The sequence below is a fragment of the Ascidiella aspersa genome, chromosome 4 (assembly GCF_963924565.1).
Source record: "Ascidiella aspersa chromosome 4, kaAscAspe10.2, whole genome shotgun sequence".
Classification (NCBI taxonomy): Eukaryota; Metazoa; Chordata; class Ascidiacea; order Phlebobranchia; family Ascidiidae; genus Ascidiella; species Ascidiella aspersa.
Window position 1 is genome coordinate 30413381 of NC_139450.1, and position 17644 is coordinate 30431024.

A 17644-nucleotide genomic window follows, 5' to 3' on the forward strand; every position below is an offset into this window, starting at 1 on the left:
TGAGCCATATGATTATTAAATAAAAGTAAACTGTAAGTACAGCATTGTTCAAGTTACTTGAGTCCAAGTTGTTAGTTGCATTAGTCAAATCCAAGTCATTGTCATTGCAATTACAAGTCTAATTGTTTAAAAAATTCATTGTTGAAATGTAGCTTGTTTTGTACACAGAAATATTTCACAAAGCAAATAAACTGAACAATAATTTCATAACACACCAAAAAATAAGCATAGCACAATGTCAAAAAATGATTTAATACACCAGAAGGCATTTGACTAAATAACTTGAAACAAATTAATTTGCCACATCAACTTCAGTTGAGTTACTTAGTTACTCTGAAGTATAAGGCCATCATCACAGTTATTTAAAGTGTGTTTGTTTGTGATAAAAAAATTATAAAATCTTACTTTTGTATTAAAAAACCTTCTCATTTAGGTTGAGGTCTCTGCAGCAATCATTCAACTATTTTTTAAGAGGCTTATTTTTAGCCTTTTCAAATTAAGTGTAACATCTCACATAACAATGCCAAGAAAGGGTCCGCCACCTGGTTTGGTGCTCAACCCAGCCGCTGCAACTTTGAAAACCCAGGCACAGTCAGAAGAGCTCGATCAGAAACTGGGTGGCCTCAAGCTGGAACAGAAGCGAATGAACGATTACATCAAGCAAAAGCAGAAAGTTGGCTGGCTTGAAAACGCCTCGGAGGCTGATTTCTCAAAGAAAGGTGAACTGGGTGCTGGTAATGGTGGAGTCGTCAACCTGAGCAAGCATAAACCGTCTGGATGTTACATGGCGAGAAAGCTGATTCACTTGGAAGTAAAGCCGGTCATTCAGAATCAAATCATGACCGAGTTGCAAGTGTTACACAGCTGCAGCAGCCCCTACATCGTCGGCTTTTATGGGGTTTTCTGCAGCGACGGCAACATTAACATTTGCATGGAGCACATGGACGCAGGCTCTCTCGACCAGGTACTGAAAAAGGCAGGAAAGCTTCCCGAGCACATTTTGGCCAAGGCGAGCGAAGCGGTCGTGAACGGCCTGATATATCTCCGGGAAGTGCACAAGATCATTCACAGGGATGTGAAGCCCTCGAATATCCTAGTCAACACCCGGGGCGACATTAAGTTGTGCGATTTTGGCGTCAGCGGTCAGCTCATTGATTCCATGGCTAACTCGTTTGTGGGAACGCGCTCGTACATGGCACCAGAGCGCTTACAGGGCTCAAAATACACCGTCCTGTCCGATATCTGGTCGCTGGGTCTGTCCCTTATCGAAATGTCATTGGGCAGATATCCGATTCCTCCACTTTCCCAGAAGCAGATACAGGCAATCTTCGGAAAGACTGACGAGACTTCACGCCCAGACCCTGGTCCAAGACCGATGGCTATTTTTGAGTTGCTTGACTACATTGTGAATGAGGCAAGTAACAGTAGTAAATATATTTTTTGGGGCTTTTGTCATAACATAAAAATTGCATTGGTACACTGTGCACAGATATGTAATGTAGCTTGATATTAAATTGCAAGGCCATAACGATTGAGTAGATGACGTTTCGATACAAGCTTTTATTATCTGCAGTTAACGTAACATCTATAAAAATTGTTTTTTTTTAAATAACTTGCATGGTAATAGTACTTCTAGAATCTAGATGTTGACACCTATCTAATTAAAATTGTTATAACTTATATTACAATTGAATGTCTTAATGCTTGTAAAAACTGGAGAAATTATTTAAAAAACTTTTTTGCAATATGTGATTAATAATTAAATTCATAATTAACCCTAGAGTTATATTAGGCCAAAATTTTTAGTAGTTGTTTAAGAGTTTCGGAAAATGAATCCTTACAATTACAAAGAACCTTTCACATGTCCTTAATTGTAATATTTGTTGATGAAGCATGTAGAAGTCTTAAAATTGGCATTAAGGTCAGTCAAATTGTGTTCAATTACACTTCTTAATAAAAATTTCCTTTACAGGAGCCTCCAAAATTACCCAGGGGTATTTTCTCTGACGTCTTCTGCGACTTTGTTGAAAGCTGTCTGAAGAAAGACCCGAAAAATAGATCCGACTTGCACACCCTCAAAGATAGCGAATTCATCAAAACACTGACTGTTACCCAACTGGAATTTGCCCAATGGATTTGCAAGACGATGGATATGCAGTTGGATGAAAGTGCCGCCATAAAACCAAACCTTACATAATCATAAAATTAACTTGAACTTCTTCGTTAAGTATTGGGCTGGCTGTTAAAAGTAGTCACTTTCTTTTTTGTGAGACAGATATATACTGTTGACTGAGCCCCCATTGTACATTGTTTAAAAAAATCACAGTTTATTAGCTGGGCTTCATTCATTTTCTGTCACTAACTAAATTTACTGTTGCATTTTCATTATGTTATGTGTGACTAATTCTCGCAAAGTATTGACATTTATAGCATTAATTAACACCTATACATATTTGGGTACTCTGTAAATCATGTTTGAAATTTACTTTTGTACAGTTTTAACCGAAAAAAATCTTGTTTCCTGTTTTTTTTTTTTTTCTTTACTCAGTTTAAAGTGGATGCATCTATTCTTTAATTCCTATTTTAGCAATATAAAATTTATTTTCATTTTGTTGTTGGAACAACCCAGCATCCCCTCTAACACTTTTATTTCTTTTTTCAGTGAAATGTATAGAAAATTAGCTGTTATTGTGACCAAACCAGTTTGCATTTGTGTTTTTGTGTGCATATTTTATGTGTAATCAAGTACAGTCAAAATTGCTCTCATCGTTTTAATTGTGTCCACTGTTTATCATGTACTTTCATTAAATTTGACCTTTTTTTTGTTTTCAAGATTAAGCATCATAATATTTGATATCATTTCAGATCATATTATATGTGGACAAATAAACATTTTATACATGCTTATTATATATCGTTTCTTTTTAATTGTAATAGCAAGGATTCGGTTTCCAGCCTAACCATTTATGTTAACACAAACTTATAAATCCTATTAACAAATAAAATGTTTTTTTTTTTTTTTTTTAATTGTTTGACACAAAATGGCGCCCGAATTCTTTCGCCTTCAGGTTAGAATATTTCAAGTGGGGTCAACGAAGCGTGAAAATGACCACGCGAATAAATAAAATCAAGTTTGCAGAAAAATAGTAATTTGTGACGCTATTCTTGTTGCTTTTTTTTCATGTAAAAGCAAATCAACTGTACCTTGTTTACCCTTCAGTCCCAGTCGAGTCACTTGTGAAATAAAAAAGTCGTTTCAAAAAAGTATAACATGTTCCAGTCTAAATCAGTTATACGCAGTAACGCAGCAAGTCAAGTCGTTACTATTTTTTCAAATCACTATATTAAAATATAACGATAAACCTTGAAAATTGGTAAACTTGTCCGCTTTGGGGCAGTAAGTCAACTAAGAAATTAGGAAAAACAATATGTAGCAATATGGCCGTTTTATGTGGAACAATTAGATAAATAATTGAATTTTAAAACAAATTAATAAATAAAAACACCTAATTTTAACCAAAGTCATTTGACTTGAGTCCTTTGTCCATAAGACTTCTGTCAAGTCAAGCTATATTACTTGAATGACTTAAATCAAGTCCAGTGTGTATTACATGACACTGTCCAGATTGCAAACTTAGGATTTTACGCGGGGTAGACGATTTTGCAGCTTGAGTTTGCGCAGCTGAAATAAATTTCCGCCCAAATTTGATTGGCTGTAATAATGTTATTTGTAAAATTTGCAGGCTAAAAATGGAGTAGCATACTAAAAACCGTAAGCGCGACAGAAGTTTTGCGCGCGGCCGGGCTGGATACCCGTGCAGGCCTTACTTTCCAACCTGGGGCACTGCTTGACGAGATCTTGGCTGTGCAGCGCCATATTTTGAGATGTGCAATTATGATTTTTTGCATACTTAAAGTTGAAAGTCCTACCACAATTTAGCTTTTTTGCAATTTAAGTGTGCAATATAAAATTCAGTTGTGCACACATTTCTATATAGAAAACATATTGGGTGTGCGTGACTGCGTGTGCACCTACTGAAAGTCAGGTCAAGTCATCAATTTTTTACAGTGAATTAAGTGCACAAGTAATTAACCACACTGCAAATTTTTAGGAACACATTTTTTAGTACAGAAGTGCACACGCAAAACAAGTAAAATGTTATATTTTTGAAAGTTTTGGATACAATCATCTCTTAAAGCACAAACATCACTAATTTGCAAGGATATTTAAATATACTTTCAGATAGCCTATGCTTACTTCACTAAACTGTTAAATATGTGTCCAAATGGCCCCCTTGGGCACTTTATGTTTCATATTGTGGTCACTTTTTTTGCTCATTTTTGCAACCTTTTAGGCACCTCGGTTGTAGTGAAAAATTAGATGAAACACTGAAAATAAGAGACCACAAACTGCTAGGATAAGGTTAAATCATTAAAACGGAACAACGTTGAAGTAATTGAAATTCAATGATTCTTTGAATTTATGATCTCATCTCTATGTGCAAACTTTATGGTGTACACATTATTCTTGTGACATAGGCACAGTAGACTTATGTTGGACATAGAGAAAAAAAATTGTAAATAATTTTACAAAAATGAAAACACTATTTTATAAAACCTGCAAGATTTATAATGGTGCAACACCACTAGAAATCTTCCGTTTCCAAGCTGTTACACCCAGCCTACATGCTAAATCTCACTAAAATTGGCAATTTTGTTGATAAAAAAAAAATGTATATATATATATATATATTTATATCCTCCTTAGTAAAAATCCTATAAACCTCCAGCATAATTCCCAACAACTCGAATATTGGTGGATTGAGACAATTACATATTGTATATCAAGATAGTGGTAAGACACTTTCTGTGGAAGGTGCACATTCAAGATTTTTTAAACAATTTGTGTATTGCACACCTTAATTTTTTTTTAAATGCTATCGTGTTACCTGCATTGCAGATTGCACACCTACAATTTGGCGGTATTCACCCAAGATATTGGCAAAAAGATAAAATGAAATGTGGACTGTGTGCTAGGTCATGCAACCAACATGCCCCATCACAAGCAACAATTATTTTTATAAAGGATTTAAAAACAAACTAAAATCTAGATTTTTCTAATTTTTTTTGCTGATTTTAATGTGTATTCCCACTTATGAGTTGTTTTGTTATTACCTTTAATTTTATCGTGATGTCCTTGTACTGTAGGTTTACATTTTTCTGGTATCGTAAAATCAGACTTTTACTGGCATTCTAGTTAGTAGACATGCCACGCTATGAGGTGTCTCTCATAATGCGACTCTTACAGCGCGAAGAAACCATTTCAGCATTGTCTGGAATCTGTTCCAATCTTCTTAAAAGTGGCCACAACATTCGCAAAGTACAAAGCCTCGGAAGCCGAACGCTTCCCTACTACATAAAGCATAAAAGCAGAGGGACATACGTCATATTAGACATGGATGTGGAGGCTCCAAAAGTGACACAGCTTGAAACATTTTTGCAGGGCCATGAAAATCTTCTAAAGGCAACTATATTCGATTTCGACAAGGTTTATCAGCCTGAAAAGGAATGTAAAGGCCTGGTAGACATGGACTATGAAAAGAAACTAAAGGAAAAAGATCCAGTCAAGAAAAAAGTACTCAGATTGGAATTACCTGGATCAAAGAATTTTTTGTAACACTGATGTGGCATTTTTTGCCTTATTGTTGTTTTACATATTTTGTTTGATTAGGATAAACATAATGAAAGTTGTTGTCAGCACAGCTTAATCTGCAACTTATCTTGAAATAGCTGCATTTTTGTTTTGTTTTTTAAATAGACTTTTTCTAGAAAATATGGATGCCGAAGTTATTAGTCAACTAGGTCTTCCTGCTATTGCATTGAGCGTCGTTCTTGGTCTTTTATTAATTTTTTTCTTCGTGCGAAGCAAAACAACCAATGAAGCAGGTAAAAAAAGTGTGTTATTAGCAATTTTTGTGTTTTAAAAGTCTTCAACTGTATTTTCAATAGGATAATCTCTAATTTTTTTAGAGGAGGAAGTACAGAAAGAAGATACAAATGGAGTAAAATCAACAGCACCATCCAAGAAAAACCGGCTGCCTTCTAAATACAAAAAAGCAAACATACCCCCTTTCACCCACCCTTTGCTCCATACTACACTCAAGGTTAACATAAACACATGAAGTCTATATAGTCTATACATTTTAATTATTAAACATTTTCTTTAAATTAAATATATGTAATGTTTGATACATAGTTTGATTGGCTTAGTATTTTGTATCATTTTAAAATAAAAAATCAAATTGCATATAGTACTTTATTAGCTTTAAATCACTACGTTTAAAGCAGGGCTTCCTAAACTTTTTTTTACCCCAGCCTCTAACATTTTTGCTTCAAATAGACTTAAATCAAACAGAAATATGCTGATGAATGATGATTTAAGTAAAATGGAGGCTAAATACATTCAGTGTTAAAACGTTTTATTTTTAAAAACTCTTTTCTTTGAAAAATTGATTGCTTTTTTAATATATACTAGTAGTCCTTTGTTCTTTGAATTACTGTGTTTAAAACAACGGTTCCCAAACTGGGTTCCGCGTTTTAACAGGTTCCCAAACTGGGTTCCACGTTTTAACAGGTTCCCAAACTGGGTTCCACGTTTTAACAGGTTCCCAAACTGGGTTCCGCGTTTTAACAGGTTCCCAAACTGGGTTCCGCGTTTTAACAGGTTCCCAAACTGGGTTCCGCGTTTTAACAGGTTCCCAAACTGGGTTCCGCATTTTAACAGGTTCCCAAACTGGGTTCCGCATTTTAACAGGTTCCCAAACTGGGTTCCGCGTTTTAACAGGTTCCCAAACTGGGTTCCGCGTTTAAACAGGTTCCCAAACTGGGTTCCGCATTTTAACAGGTTCCCAAACTGGGTTCCGCATTTTAACAGGTTCCCAAACTGGGTTCCCCGTTTTAACAGGTTCCCAAACTGGGTTCCGCATTTTAACAGGTTCCCAAACTGGGTTCCGCATTTTAACAGGTTCCCAAACTGGGTTCCGCGTTTTAACAGGTTCCCAAACTGGGTTCCACGTTTTAACAGGTTCCCAAACTGGGTTCCGCGTTTTAACAGGTTCCCAAGCTGGGTTCCACGTTTTAACAGGTTCCAAAACTGGGTTCCGCGTTTTAACAGGTTCCCAAACTGGGTTCCGCGTTTTAACAGGTTCCCAAACTGGGTTCCACGTTTTAACAGGTTCCCAAACTGGGTTCCGCGTTTTAACAGGTTCCCAAACTGGGTTCCGCGTTTTAACAGGTTCCCAAACTGGGTTCCGCGTTTTAACAGGTTCCCAAACTGGGTTCCGCATTTTAACAGGTTCCCAAACTGGGTTCCGCATTTTAACAGGTTCCCAAACTGGGTTCCACGTTTTAACAGGTTCCCAAACTGGGTTCCGCGTTTTAACAGGTTCCCAAACTGGGTTCCGCGTTTTAACAGGTTCCCAAACTGGGTTCCACGTTTTAACAGGTTCCCAAACTGGGTTCCACGTTTTAACAGGTTCCCAAACTGGGTTCCGCGTTTTAACAGGTTCCCAAACTGGGTTCCGCGTTTTAACAGGTTCCCAAACTGGGTTCCGCGTTTTAACAGGTTCCCAAACTGGGTTCCACGTTTTAACAGGTTCCCAAACTGGGTTCCACGTTTTAACAGGTTCCCAAACTGGGTTCCGCGTTTTAACAGGTTCCCAAACTGGGTTCCGCGTTTTAACAGGTTCCCAAACTGGGTTCCGCGTTTTAACAGGTTCCCAAACTGGGTTCAGCATTTTAACAGGTTCCCAAACTGGGTTCCGCATTTTAACAGGTTCCCAAACTGGGTTCCGCGTTTTAACAGGTTCCCAAACTGGGTTCCGCGTTTAAACAGGTTCCCAAACTGGGTTCCGCATTTTAACAGGTTCCCAAACTGGGTTCCGCATTTTAACAGGTTCCCAAACTGGGTTCCCCGTTTTAACAGGTTCCCAAACTGGGTTCCGCATTTTAACAGGTTCCCAAACTGGGTTCCGCATTTTAACAGGTTCCCAAACTGGGTTCCGCGTTTTAACAGGTTCCCAAACTGGGTTCCACGTTTTAACAGGTTCCCAAACTGGGTTCCGCGTTTTAACAGGTTCCCAAGCTGGGTTCCACGTTTTAACAGGTTCCAAAACTGGGTTCCGCGTTTTAACAGGTTCCCAAACTGGGTTCCGCGTTTTAACAGGTTCCCAAACTGGGTTCCGCGTTTTAACAGGTTCCCAAGCTGGGTTCCGCGTTTTAACAGGTTCCCAAACTGGGTTCCGCATTTTAACAGGTTCCCAAACTGGGTTCCGCGTTTTAACAGGTTCCCAAACTGGGTTCCGCGTTTAAACAGGTTCCCAAACTGGGTTCCGCATTTTAACAGGTTCCCAAACTGGGTTCCGCATTTTAACAGGTTCCCAAACTGGGTTCCCCGTTTTAACAGGTTCCCAAACTGGGTTCCGCATTTTAACGGGTTCCCAAACTGGGTTCCACATTTTAACAGGTTCCCAAACCGGGTTCCGCGTTTTAACAGGTTCCCAAACTGGGTTCCGCATTTTAACAGGTTCCCAAACTGGGTTCCCCGTTTTAACAGGTTCCCAAACTGGGTTCCGCATTTTAACGGGTTCCCAAACTGGGTTCCACGTTTTAACAGGTTCCCAAACTGGGTTCCGCGTTTTAACAGGTTCCCAAACTGGGTTCCGCGTTTAAACAGGTTCCCAAACTGGGTTCCACGTTTTAACAGGTTCCGAAACTGGGTTCCGCGTTTTAACAGGTTCCCAAACTGGGTTCCGCGTTTAAACAGGTTCCCAAACTGGGTTCCGCGTTTAAACAGGTTCCCAAACTGGGTTCCGCGTTTACTGGGTTCCACGTTTTAACAGGTTCCCAAACTGGGTTCCACGTTTTAACAGGTTCCCAAACTGGGTTCCGCGTTTTAACAGGTTCCCAAACTGGGTTCCGCGTTTTAACAGGTTCCCAAACTGGGTTCCGCGTTTTAACAGGTTCCCAAACTGGGTTCCGCGTTTAAACAGGTTCCCAAACTGGGTTCCGCGTTTTAACAGGTTCCCAAACTGGGTTCCGCGTTTAAACAGGTTCCCAAAATGGGTTCCGCGTTTAAACAGGTTCCCAAACTGGGTTCCGCGTTTTAACAGGTTCCCAAACTGGGTTCCGCGTTTTAACAGGTTCCCAAACTGGGTTCCGCGTTTTAACAGGTTCCCAAACTGGGTTCCGCGTTTAAACAGGTTGCCAAACTGGGTTCTGCGTTTTAACAGGTTCCCAAACTGGGTTCCGCGTTTTAACAGGTTCCCAAACTGGGTTCCGCGTTTAAACAGGTTCCCAAACTGGGTTCTGCGTTTAAACAGGTTCCCAAACTGGGTTCCGCGTTTAAACAGGTTCCCAAACTGGGTTCAGCGTTTAAACAGGGGTCGAACAGCAGTTTCAGAGAGTCCGCAGTGTATATATAGCAATAACTGTGATTCGATAATAAAGCTTTCCCGGGTACAATCATGAGTGAATTGCAGCAAAACAAGTGTACCCATTTCACTTGAAGGTCAACGATATTTAGTAGTTTTTGCTTTTTATTTCATTGGTGTGGATTTTGCATTTTATATACAGCAACCTTTGATTTTTATAGGGTCGCGAAATATCAAAATAATTACAAAGGGCCACTAGGCAAAATTTTTAGAAAAGTTTGAGAACCGCAGGTTTAAAGGAAAATAACATTTCATTCCAGGGTCACAATGGAAGAGTAATCGGCTTGGACACCAGTATCAATGGCAAGTATCTTGCATCGTGCTCGGATGACAGAACTGTTCGTTTGTGGAGTGTAAAAGACTTTGGCCATGGCAACAAATGTGTGAGAGTCAACGTGGAATATGATCATGCAAAACAAGTTGGATTCAGTCCAGACTCTAGGTAAAATATACATTTAGTTTGTTTTAAATTAGCTCTTCATTTTCTGCCAAACGTAGACTGACATTTCCTCAAACAAAGAAGTGTAGCTTTAACATCTTTAACATATTGCCAGTATAACTTAAGTTGTTCTTTTTAAACTGTTTAATTTACTTAAGGGCATTTATAGCTGGATTGGCAATAGAGAATACAGTACGTGTTTTTAAACTGGGTAAAAAAGATGACGGAGTAACAACTTGCATCCCAATCGAAGAAGATTTTTCCAAATACAACAAGTAAGACAATCTCTAATTTGATCCGCAAGAACTTAACATCTTAACTTTTTTATTTCTCAAAGTTTTTTAAGTATATATTTGTAAACTCTAACTCAGTGATTCTCAACCGGGTGCCATTTTTAATCCTCAAAGGTGCCATGAGATATTCTAATTTCTTTAGGATTCAATTTTTTTTTCATTTTTGCTCTATTGGTAAGCTTCTTAATACAATTCTTTGTGTCTGAAAAAAAGTGCCAATGATTAAAAAGGTTTTATCAATTTTGTTGCACAGTTGATGTGCTGTTTTGTTTATTGTAACAAATATGAGAAAGGGTGTCGCGAACTATTTATAATTTCTGTAGGGTGCAACAAGCCAAAAAAGGTTGCGAAACACTGCTTTATCCTATATTAAAAACAATGATTTAAAACTTTCATAGTGTGTTGTAAAATATAACAAAAAAATAACCATGTTTTGGTAAACCTTTTTGTTGTTGCCCAGGGCTGATTTGATAAATGTTGGTGTTGGGGCCAGTGCCTCCGGTGGTAGCTTTGTTATGACGGCATATGGCGACACCACTATTCACGTCCGTGACATTAAAGGCGCAATTCTGTACACGGCAGTCACCAATCTCGGAAACAACAACTTTGCCAAAGTTTCTCCATGTGGAAGGTTGGTTTTAGTCAACGCAATACACTTAAAAAAGATGTTGAAATTTAATTTTAGCCATGACCTAGTTAAAATGATAAATCTAAGCAAGCAAGGTTAATATTTTAAAAATACAAATTTTAACCAAAAGGCCATAAAAAAAGAAAAAAAAAGAAAAATTTAGCAACAATATCATGATTATTAATTTTTTAAATTTTTATACAATAGAAAATATTACACAGAAAAATTCAGAAAATTTTCAACGTGTGCTTATATGATAAACACAGTTTAACTGATCAACTATTGTACACAGTGAGCGATATTTGGTCACTAGTTTTGCCTTAAATTAATTCTTGACAAAAAAAGTTTGACCCCAACATGTGCACCTGTCGTTTCTGTGTTAGACCCCTGTTTTTTTGTCATGACAGATTTTTCGCTGCCTGTGGATGGACGCCAGACGTTAAAGTTTGGTCGGTTGAGTTTTCAAGAAATGGTGACTACAAAGAAGTAACCCGGGCATTTGAGTTGAAAGGTCACACTTCATCGGTGTGGTCATTTGCCTTCAACAATGACTCAACAAGGTATTTCCAAACATGCAAATAGTTTATTGGTTTACAGCACACTCCCATGAGGATGTTTTTAACCTGGTTAATTATTATTTATATTGAATATAATTGCTGAAGTTTAACTATAAAGAAGTGAATTAATGATTTAGGCAATTGTAACATTAACTCATGTTGCAATCCGCAACACTGGGCTTAAATTTATCGAGTGACAATAAAATTGCACATCATTTAAAGTTTAAATGTTTCAAGGAACAGAACAGTAAATGTCTTGATTAAAAATAGTCCCACTGTAATTACAAACCGGGAGTTGTGTTTCATTGTATAACAAATTTTACGAGCAAATCTAGGATTTTTTGCTTTTCCTTACGACAAAAAGCCTTGCTGTAAACATTTTTGTAACCTTTGTCAGGATGATCACAGTTTCAAAGGATGGAACATGGAGGTTCTACGACACCAGAGTGGAATACAACAAGGGACAGGAGCCCTACTTTATTACATCCGGGACTCTGTCTGTCTGTGGTTTGTCAGTGGAAGAGAATCCTTGCATGATTAGCTTGTCACCTGATGCATCGGTGGCGGCAGTGGCATGTTTAAACAACATTTCTGTGTTTTCAACTAGCACAGGTAGAAATAATATTTTTTTGTACAGCTGAAAACTGTAAAATGCCTAGGAAATGGCTTTCCACAAGTCAAGTTTCTTTGTAGGCCGCAAAAAAATTCTAGAATTAAATTTTACTGAAAAACAATTTAATTGGTTAAAGCTAGTACTTGGAAAAAAATTGTAAGTTACAGTCATCTGTTCCGTTTTAGACTAGGGCAAATTATTTTTGCAATAAAGCTGGCTAAGCCTTGCTTTTATGGCTTCTCCAATTTGAAATGAAAATGACTGTTAATATAGTGAAACATTTTATCGAAGCAATATATATAGTATAGTATAGTTAATAACCTGCTTTGTGATCATTATTATTCAGGTACACTTTGCTTTGGTTAACAGTTTTTTTATTTTGCAGGCAAAGTTGAATATGAATTCCGGGATGTTCATACTGAAATAATAACAGCCTTAACGTTTGACATTTCCGGGAGATACTTTCTTTCTGCTGGAGACAAGTATGTTTTTTTTTTAGGAATTTACTTTTTTTAATTAATGAACATAAAACAGTTGTCAATTGTGATACACATGGTAAAAATTGGGTTTCAACAAATGGACTTTTATCAAGTATGCACTGTATATATATAATATGTGTAAATAATTAAGGCGCTGAACTTTCAAAATTCCAGGGCTTTTTTCTAACAAATGGAAAAACGATTATTATAAGAAAAAAAATTGCATTTTTGTAAAACTAAAATATATAGTTCTGGGATTGAATGGCCTCGTGCCTATGTGGCAACTCAGGAAAAGTTTTGAACACTTTTGCTGAACTAAAACTGAGCTACATGAATTATTTTTTTACACACTAATTGTACAAGTAATTTGGCCAAATTCTAGGGCGTTTAAAAATTCAGAGGTCTAAAAACGCTCTGCACACCCACGTTTGGCAGCCATGTAAATAATCCATCTAGATTCAAGAATACATGGCTAGGAAATATTTCAAATTTATACAACCGTTTTAGCTCCAAATGTTGTGCTACTCAGTCATGTGAGATTTGAACGGTATTATTCCAACAACACAACTCCTGTTTTTTTTTATTTTAGGCAAATCAGAGTTTTTCATAATGTTCTTGGATACAAAGAGAACATCAGGAAACTGAAAGAAAAATTGAAAGGGGAATCTTCGGCGTCAACCTTAAGAGAACGACTGCAAAAGCAAATTGATGAAGCCGAGAAAAACCTGAAATTAATCCTAAAAAAGGCGAATGAAATTGAAAAAAAGAAGTAGCAAGATTTTAATAGTAGCTTTTGAGCAATGGTTCGGTTGTAGGATAGTCACGTTTAGGGGTGCTGCAATAAATTGTGTTGTTTATTTACAAGTTTTTGCTTTGCATCTGTCACCTAATTGTCGTTTAAAAAGTTCAAATAAATTTTGTTTCTTTAGCAGATGTTTGATCAATAAATGATTTTGTCATAAAGAATTGCGTTTTGAAAAATAAGTCTGTTAGGGAGTAATTTGTTGCATCTCAAATGGTTACACAAATAAACAAAGGCATTAAACTTTTAAAATTCAATGGTGTGCAAAAATGATTATTAATCACTTCAATAGTGTTACAGTTTTTATGTTGTTGTACAATATGACAAAAGCAAGCCGTTTACCATAAGTGTAACTTTTTACAACACCTCTTGCTAAAAAAGTTTCCATGGAAATGGGCAAAACGTGTCATTGAATCGAAAACAGTTGTATTTAAATAAAAATTAAGAGATATAATATTGGGGGACAATGGCCCCCTGTGCTTATGTGGGGTAATTCAGAAAAAGTTTTTGGTGAACTGCAACTAACACATTAAGTGGGTGGGAAACTTCTTTTTTGGCGTTTTCCTGTTGAAAATTCAGACTGTTTAAAAACGCTCTGCACAGCAATGTTGGGTGCCTACTGCCTACGCTTATGAATGTTGGTGGAATGACTGCCTATAGCTAAGGCACGAAATTATTGGGAAAAACTTTTTTCATTATATTTAATTTGTGCATTTTTTGGGACGTGTCGCCTTTTATGTAACAACTAAGATAACACTTTGTTACAAAACTAAGCCCCTGCACTTGCACTAAAATTGTCTCTTAATTACATGTTTATATTTCTTGCAAACATATTTTAATAGGAATTAATTATATGATAATGTTGAAGTATAGCTTGGTATCTCAGAGAAAATTTCGTGAACTTCTATTTATTGTACATGGGCGCTTCAAAACAAAAATTGCACAGTTCAACAGTATATAGCATAACAAATACATATTGGGCATAGGAATATCCCTACAAATCAAATTGTACTCAATCGGACTCTTGTTACATAGAATAGGCAACAGGAAAAATAGTTGCTGGTTGTGCTAATCTGGTTCTTTAATGCACCTTTCCACCACCGACTTGATATTTGGGTTTTCCATTGCCGCAGCTGTGCGTTCCTTGTCATTGATTTGTTTGTTAACTGAAAAATTAGGTTAGTGGTGTAGTATTCTGTATATTGGAAACACAAGTAGGCCTACTCGGGGTTTCGATATTAACTAAACATAATTCTGTAAACTAACTCAATGTAAAATACAAAAATTTGAAGTTTGGAAATAATACTTGCTATTTAAAGTCACACTGATTGTACATGGGTGTTAGTGGTGATAAATTATTTAGTGCATTAGAATCATGTTTGTGATCTACTGCAAAAGGTAAGTTGCTAAACAAATCAAAATAATACAAGCTGGATATAAACCTAAAAAACAGGCTGAATTTCAATCTAAAATCATTAGCATTTTTACCATTGCAAATCATCATTCAGATTATTTTGCTCAAAATTTGACCATTATATTCAATTTGTGGTATTGTATAAATTACCTCAATCAGGTAATATAATAAAGTATCATTATGGTTAATGCACAAGCAAACTCTTTTTGAAAATGGTAACCTACTAGATTTAAAGGTGTTAACTCATTGAGTGTTTGATTTGTGGCCCAGTATTAGGTACAAAATTATAACGATCCGATTTCAAGTAACATCATTAACAAGCAAAATAGATAAAATTCAAACATTCAAGAGTAATTTTTTAGAAATAATTGGACAAATTTTGCTATTGAGTTATGAAGTTCAGTTAACTTAAGTGCTTTTGATGGGTTCATCTTTTTTTAAGTACAAATGGCTGCATTTGATTGCAAATTATGCTGAAATTTCTATTGTAATTTGGTATGGGATTGGCAATCAGACAAGTACAGATACCGCCTCTCCGCACAAGCTCCAATGTTATCAGACAGCCATCCAGTAACATACTTTGAAAAAGGTTTTATGAAATATATTTACTATCTTCCTCTGTATTGTGCATTCCTTCCTCTATGAAAATGGATATTTTATTCGATAAAGGCAAATTCCGTTCCAGTTTCACTCTCAAACAAAGACCAATTAACGTGGCCAGCGAACAGTGCTTTATAGTGGGCCTGAAAGGAAAATTGCAAGTTGGAAAAACATAAAAACAGATTTAAAACTTGTCTTTTCTGCAGTACCGAAACTTAATCTGTACATTACACACTCCAGTTTCTGATTGTCTCACTGAGATGCCCTCCTCAAACACAACATTCAAATCCTCAAGGGTGCCAGGTTTTTCTGGATCCTTGATAGTTCGTATAATGTCTGTGGCAACAAAAAAGTGGTGATATTTCTTCCAAACACTGAAGTGCCGTTGAGTTGATTAGATAACTCTGTGCGGCTTGTTATTGTTGAGTATGTATCATCCATTCTCTGGACTTTGCATTGCAGAGTTTAACTTACCGTATATTGTTCCCTCATACTCTTCCATTGAATTGGTTAAAAGCCACTTGTATTGCAAAGACTACTCTTAATATTAAATTATAAAGTTTTAAACAAAATCTAAAACCAAACAAGAGAAACAGCACATCTGCAGCTTTAAATAAAAAAGCAATAAACAAGATAATATATATTGCAAAAATAAGTAAATTCTGCACAACATAACATGCATAGACCCAACATTACAATATTTTCATGTATGTTTGTGCCATCTGGAATTTGGCTAATAAAGACTTATTTAAATGAACCCCTGACTAGATACTTTATTACCTTATATTGATTTTGGTGTCTCTATATATTAAGTCAATATAACTCATGCACATTACAATATAAATTCTTAAGTCTGACTTGTAGCATAAACGCAATGCAAATAGTTAAACAAACTCAAAAGTGAAAAGCAACATAATTGAAAGTTTTTTTGCACCAATTTTCTTTTTCACATAAACTGATTGACCACTAGAACAACATAGAAGCAAGTCAATCCAATTATTCCAAATAGCGATGGGATGGTAAACAGGGTTGTATGAAAAATGCAAAGGTACCATAATATAGCCAGAATACTTCCCAAGAGAGGCATAAAAAAGTGTCCCATGTTCAGTTCGTCAACTGCTTGCTGCAGCTGGTGAGTGGCGCTAGTCGACCCAGCTGCATTTGCAGGTTCAGTGGAAAGAAAGCAATGCACAACCGGTATATCAGTTTGTTGTGCGTTGGCTTGTAATATACCAATGTCCGATAAGGTTTGGCTGCCATTACGCAATACCTGGCCACGGAATATCAACCTGTACCTATCTGCAGTGGCAGAAGGAAAGTTTTTTCTTCGGACAAGGTCAATGGTATCAGATGGCTTTGCCTGGATCTGTTTAATCGTATCGTCTAGAAATTTTAATTTGATGTATGAATGCTCAGGCTGCAAGGGTTTGTACGACGTTGGTGTGTTTTCTGATGTACTTGTGCCAGCTTCTTCATGTATATTTTCCTGTTGAGCTGTTGAAGTTGAAGAAACAGGTTCAGAATCATCAGCTCTCGTATTACTTTCTGTTGAAGTACTCGGCTGTGGTTGTGTAGTATTTGCTTCCGGCATTGGTGAGGTGGTTTCTTGGGACACAGTGTTCCGCGGGGGCTGCTGAAATTCGGTAACCCTTGTTGATAGCCATGCCAATGTGACCACCACGACAACAAATGTAGTTGTTATGAGAACTGTCACTTCATCTCCAACGCCCTCAATCAAAGAAGATGTCATGTTTCAGATTTATGATGCGCTTTTTGGATATCTAATATAATGCAATTTACAAAAAAATATATTAGCAGCAGCAAAATTAATTTCATTTAATTTACTATTTTGATTTTATTTACCAATTTTTACAGGGAAGCTAAAATCAAATTCAGTTTGTGGCAAAACTGTCCCGAATAACATCATTCGAAAAATATGTTTATCATATTAATTTTTAAAACAACAAATATTAAGTGATGGATTCAAGTAGGGCGAAACACAGCCTAAAGCAAAACAAAAGTAAAATAAAACGACTTGTCATGGCCCAAACAGCTTCGTCACTTATTGCAAATTGCAGGAAATAATTTAAATTTTAGCTAATCTTGTTGCAGAAATTCGACTTTGATACTACAAATTTGGGTATATTTCATACTTATCCACTTAAAAAAAAAAAAAAAAAACTTTTATTAGTAAAAAAGTTGCTATACATTGTTTAATTTAAAATAAATATTTTTGAAACTCACAAAAGGGGATTAACCGAAAGACTGATTGAAGTTTCTATTATTATTGTGGCGAGTAGTGAAATAAAATTCTTGCACCACCGTTTC

General features: G+C 36.5%; 5 protein-coding genes across 5 annotated transcripts; 3 read left to right on the forward strand and 2 right to left on the reverse strand.

Moving 5' to 3' along the window:
• Positions 1 to 439: 439 nt before the first annotated feature.
• Positions 440 to 2536, forward strand: LOC146157431 (dual specificity mitogen-activated protein kinase kinase 1-like). The gene is made up of 2 exons (XM_083386871.1): positions 440 to 1414; positions 1973 to 2536. The coding sequence occupies exons 1-2, from the start codon at positions 521 to 523 to the stop codon at positions 2195 to 2197; spliced, it is 1119 nt and encodes a 372-aa protein (XP_083242997.1). The 5' UTR covers positions 440 to 520; the 3' UTR covers positions 2198 to 2536.
• A 2513-nt stretch (positions 2537 to 5049) lies between these two features.
• On the forward strand, positions 5050 to 5819 carry LOC146157432 (small ribosomal subunit protein bS6m-like). The gene has a single exon (XM_083387127.1). The coding sequence runs from the start codon at positions 5267 to 5269 to the stop codon at positions 5675 to 5677; it is 411 nt and encodes a 136-aa protein (XP_083243253.1). The 5' UTR covers positions 5050 to 5266; the 3' UTR covers positions 5678 to 5819.
• LOC146157433 (transducin beta-like protein 2) lies at positions 5752 to 13611 on the forward strand. The gene is made up of 9 exons (XM_083387126.1): positions 5752 to 5946; positions 6031 to 6164; positions 9752 to 9933; positions 10089 to 10205; positions 10684 to 10854; positions 11259 to 11411; positions 11806 to 12020; positions 12407 to 12503; positions 13090 to 13611. The coding sequence occupies exons 1-9, from the start codon at positions 5835 to 5837 to the stop codon at positions 13271 to 13273; spliced, it is 1365 nt and encodes a 454-aa protein (XP_083243252.1). The 5' UTR covers positions 5752 to 5834; the 3' UTR covers positions 13274 to 13611.
• Positions 13612 to 14200: 589 nt separating this feature from the next.
• On the reverse strand, positions 14201 to 15943 carry LOC146157434 (cytosolic iron-sulfur assembly component 2A-like). The gene is made up of 4 exons (XM_083386522.1): positions 15791 to 15943; positions 15526 to 15652; positions 15326 to 15459; positions 14201 to 14468 (listed from the first exon to the last, which is right to left on the reverse strand). Exons 1-4 carry the CDS (start codon positions 15816 to 15818, stop codon positions 14371 to 14373), a joined length of 387 nt encoding a protein of 128 aa, XP_083242648.1. The 5' UTR covers positions 15819 to 15943; the 3' UTR covers positions 14201 to 14370.
• Positions 15889 to 17234, reverse strand: LOC146157435 (transmembrane and ubiquitin-like domain-containing protein 1). The gene is made up of 2 exons (XM_083386520.1): positions 17180 to 17234; positions 15889 to 17097 (listed from the first exon to the last, which is right to left on the reverse strand). Exon 2 carries the CDS (start codon positions 17064 to 17066, stop codon positions 16263 to 16265), a length of 804 nt encoding a protein of 267 aa, XP_083242646.1. The 5' UTR covers positions 17067 to 17097; positions 17180 to 17234; the 3' UTR covers positions 15889 to 16262.
• Positions 17235 to 17644: the final 410 nt, after the last annotated feature.

Bases quoted from the DNA above. Each gene is read 5' to 3' on its own strand.
- LOC146157431 (XM_083386871.1), top strand. From the start codon at position 521: ATGCCAAGAAAGGGTCCGCCACCTGGTTTGGTGCTCAACCCAGCCGCT. The intron at 1,415-1,972 runs GCAAGTAACAGT...TTTCCTTTACAG, and splicing joins TTGACTACATTGTGAATGAG to GAGCCTCCAAAATTACCCAG.
- LOC146157432 (XM_083387127.1), top strand. From the start codon at position 5,267: ATGCCACGCTATGAGGTGTCTCTCATAATGCGACTCTTACAGCGCGAA.
- LOC146157433 (XM_083387126.1), top strand. From the start codon at position 5,835: ATGGATGCCGAAGTTATTAGTCAACTAGGTCTTCCTGCTATTGCATTG. The intron at 6,165-9,751 runs GTTAACATAAAC...ATTTCATTCCAG, and splicing joins TGCTCCATACTACACTCAAG to GGTCACAATGGAAGAGTAAT. The intron at 10,206-10,683 runs GTAAGACAATCT...GTTGTTGCCCAG, and splicing joins GATTTTTCCAAATACAACAA to GGCTGATTTGATAAATGTTG.
- LOC146157434 (XM_083386522.1), bottom strand. From the start codon at position 15,818: ATGGAAGAGTATGAGGGAACAATATACG. The intron at 15,653-15,790 runs GTAAGTTAAACT...TTGTTGCCACAG, and splicing joins GTATGAGGGAACAATATACG to ACATTATACGAACTATCAAG. The intron at 15,460-15,525 runs GTACTGCAGAAA...TTTTCCTTTCAG, and splicing joins AATGTACAGATTAAGTTTCG to GCCCACTATAAAGCACTGTT.
- LOC146157435 (XM_083386520.1), bottom strand. From the start codon at position 17,066: ATGACATCTTCTTTGATTGAGGGCGTTGGAGATGAAGTGACAGTTCTC.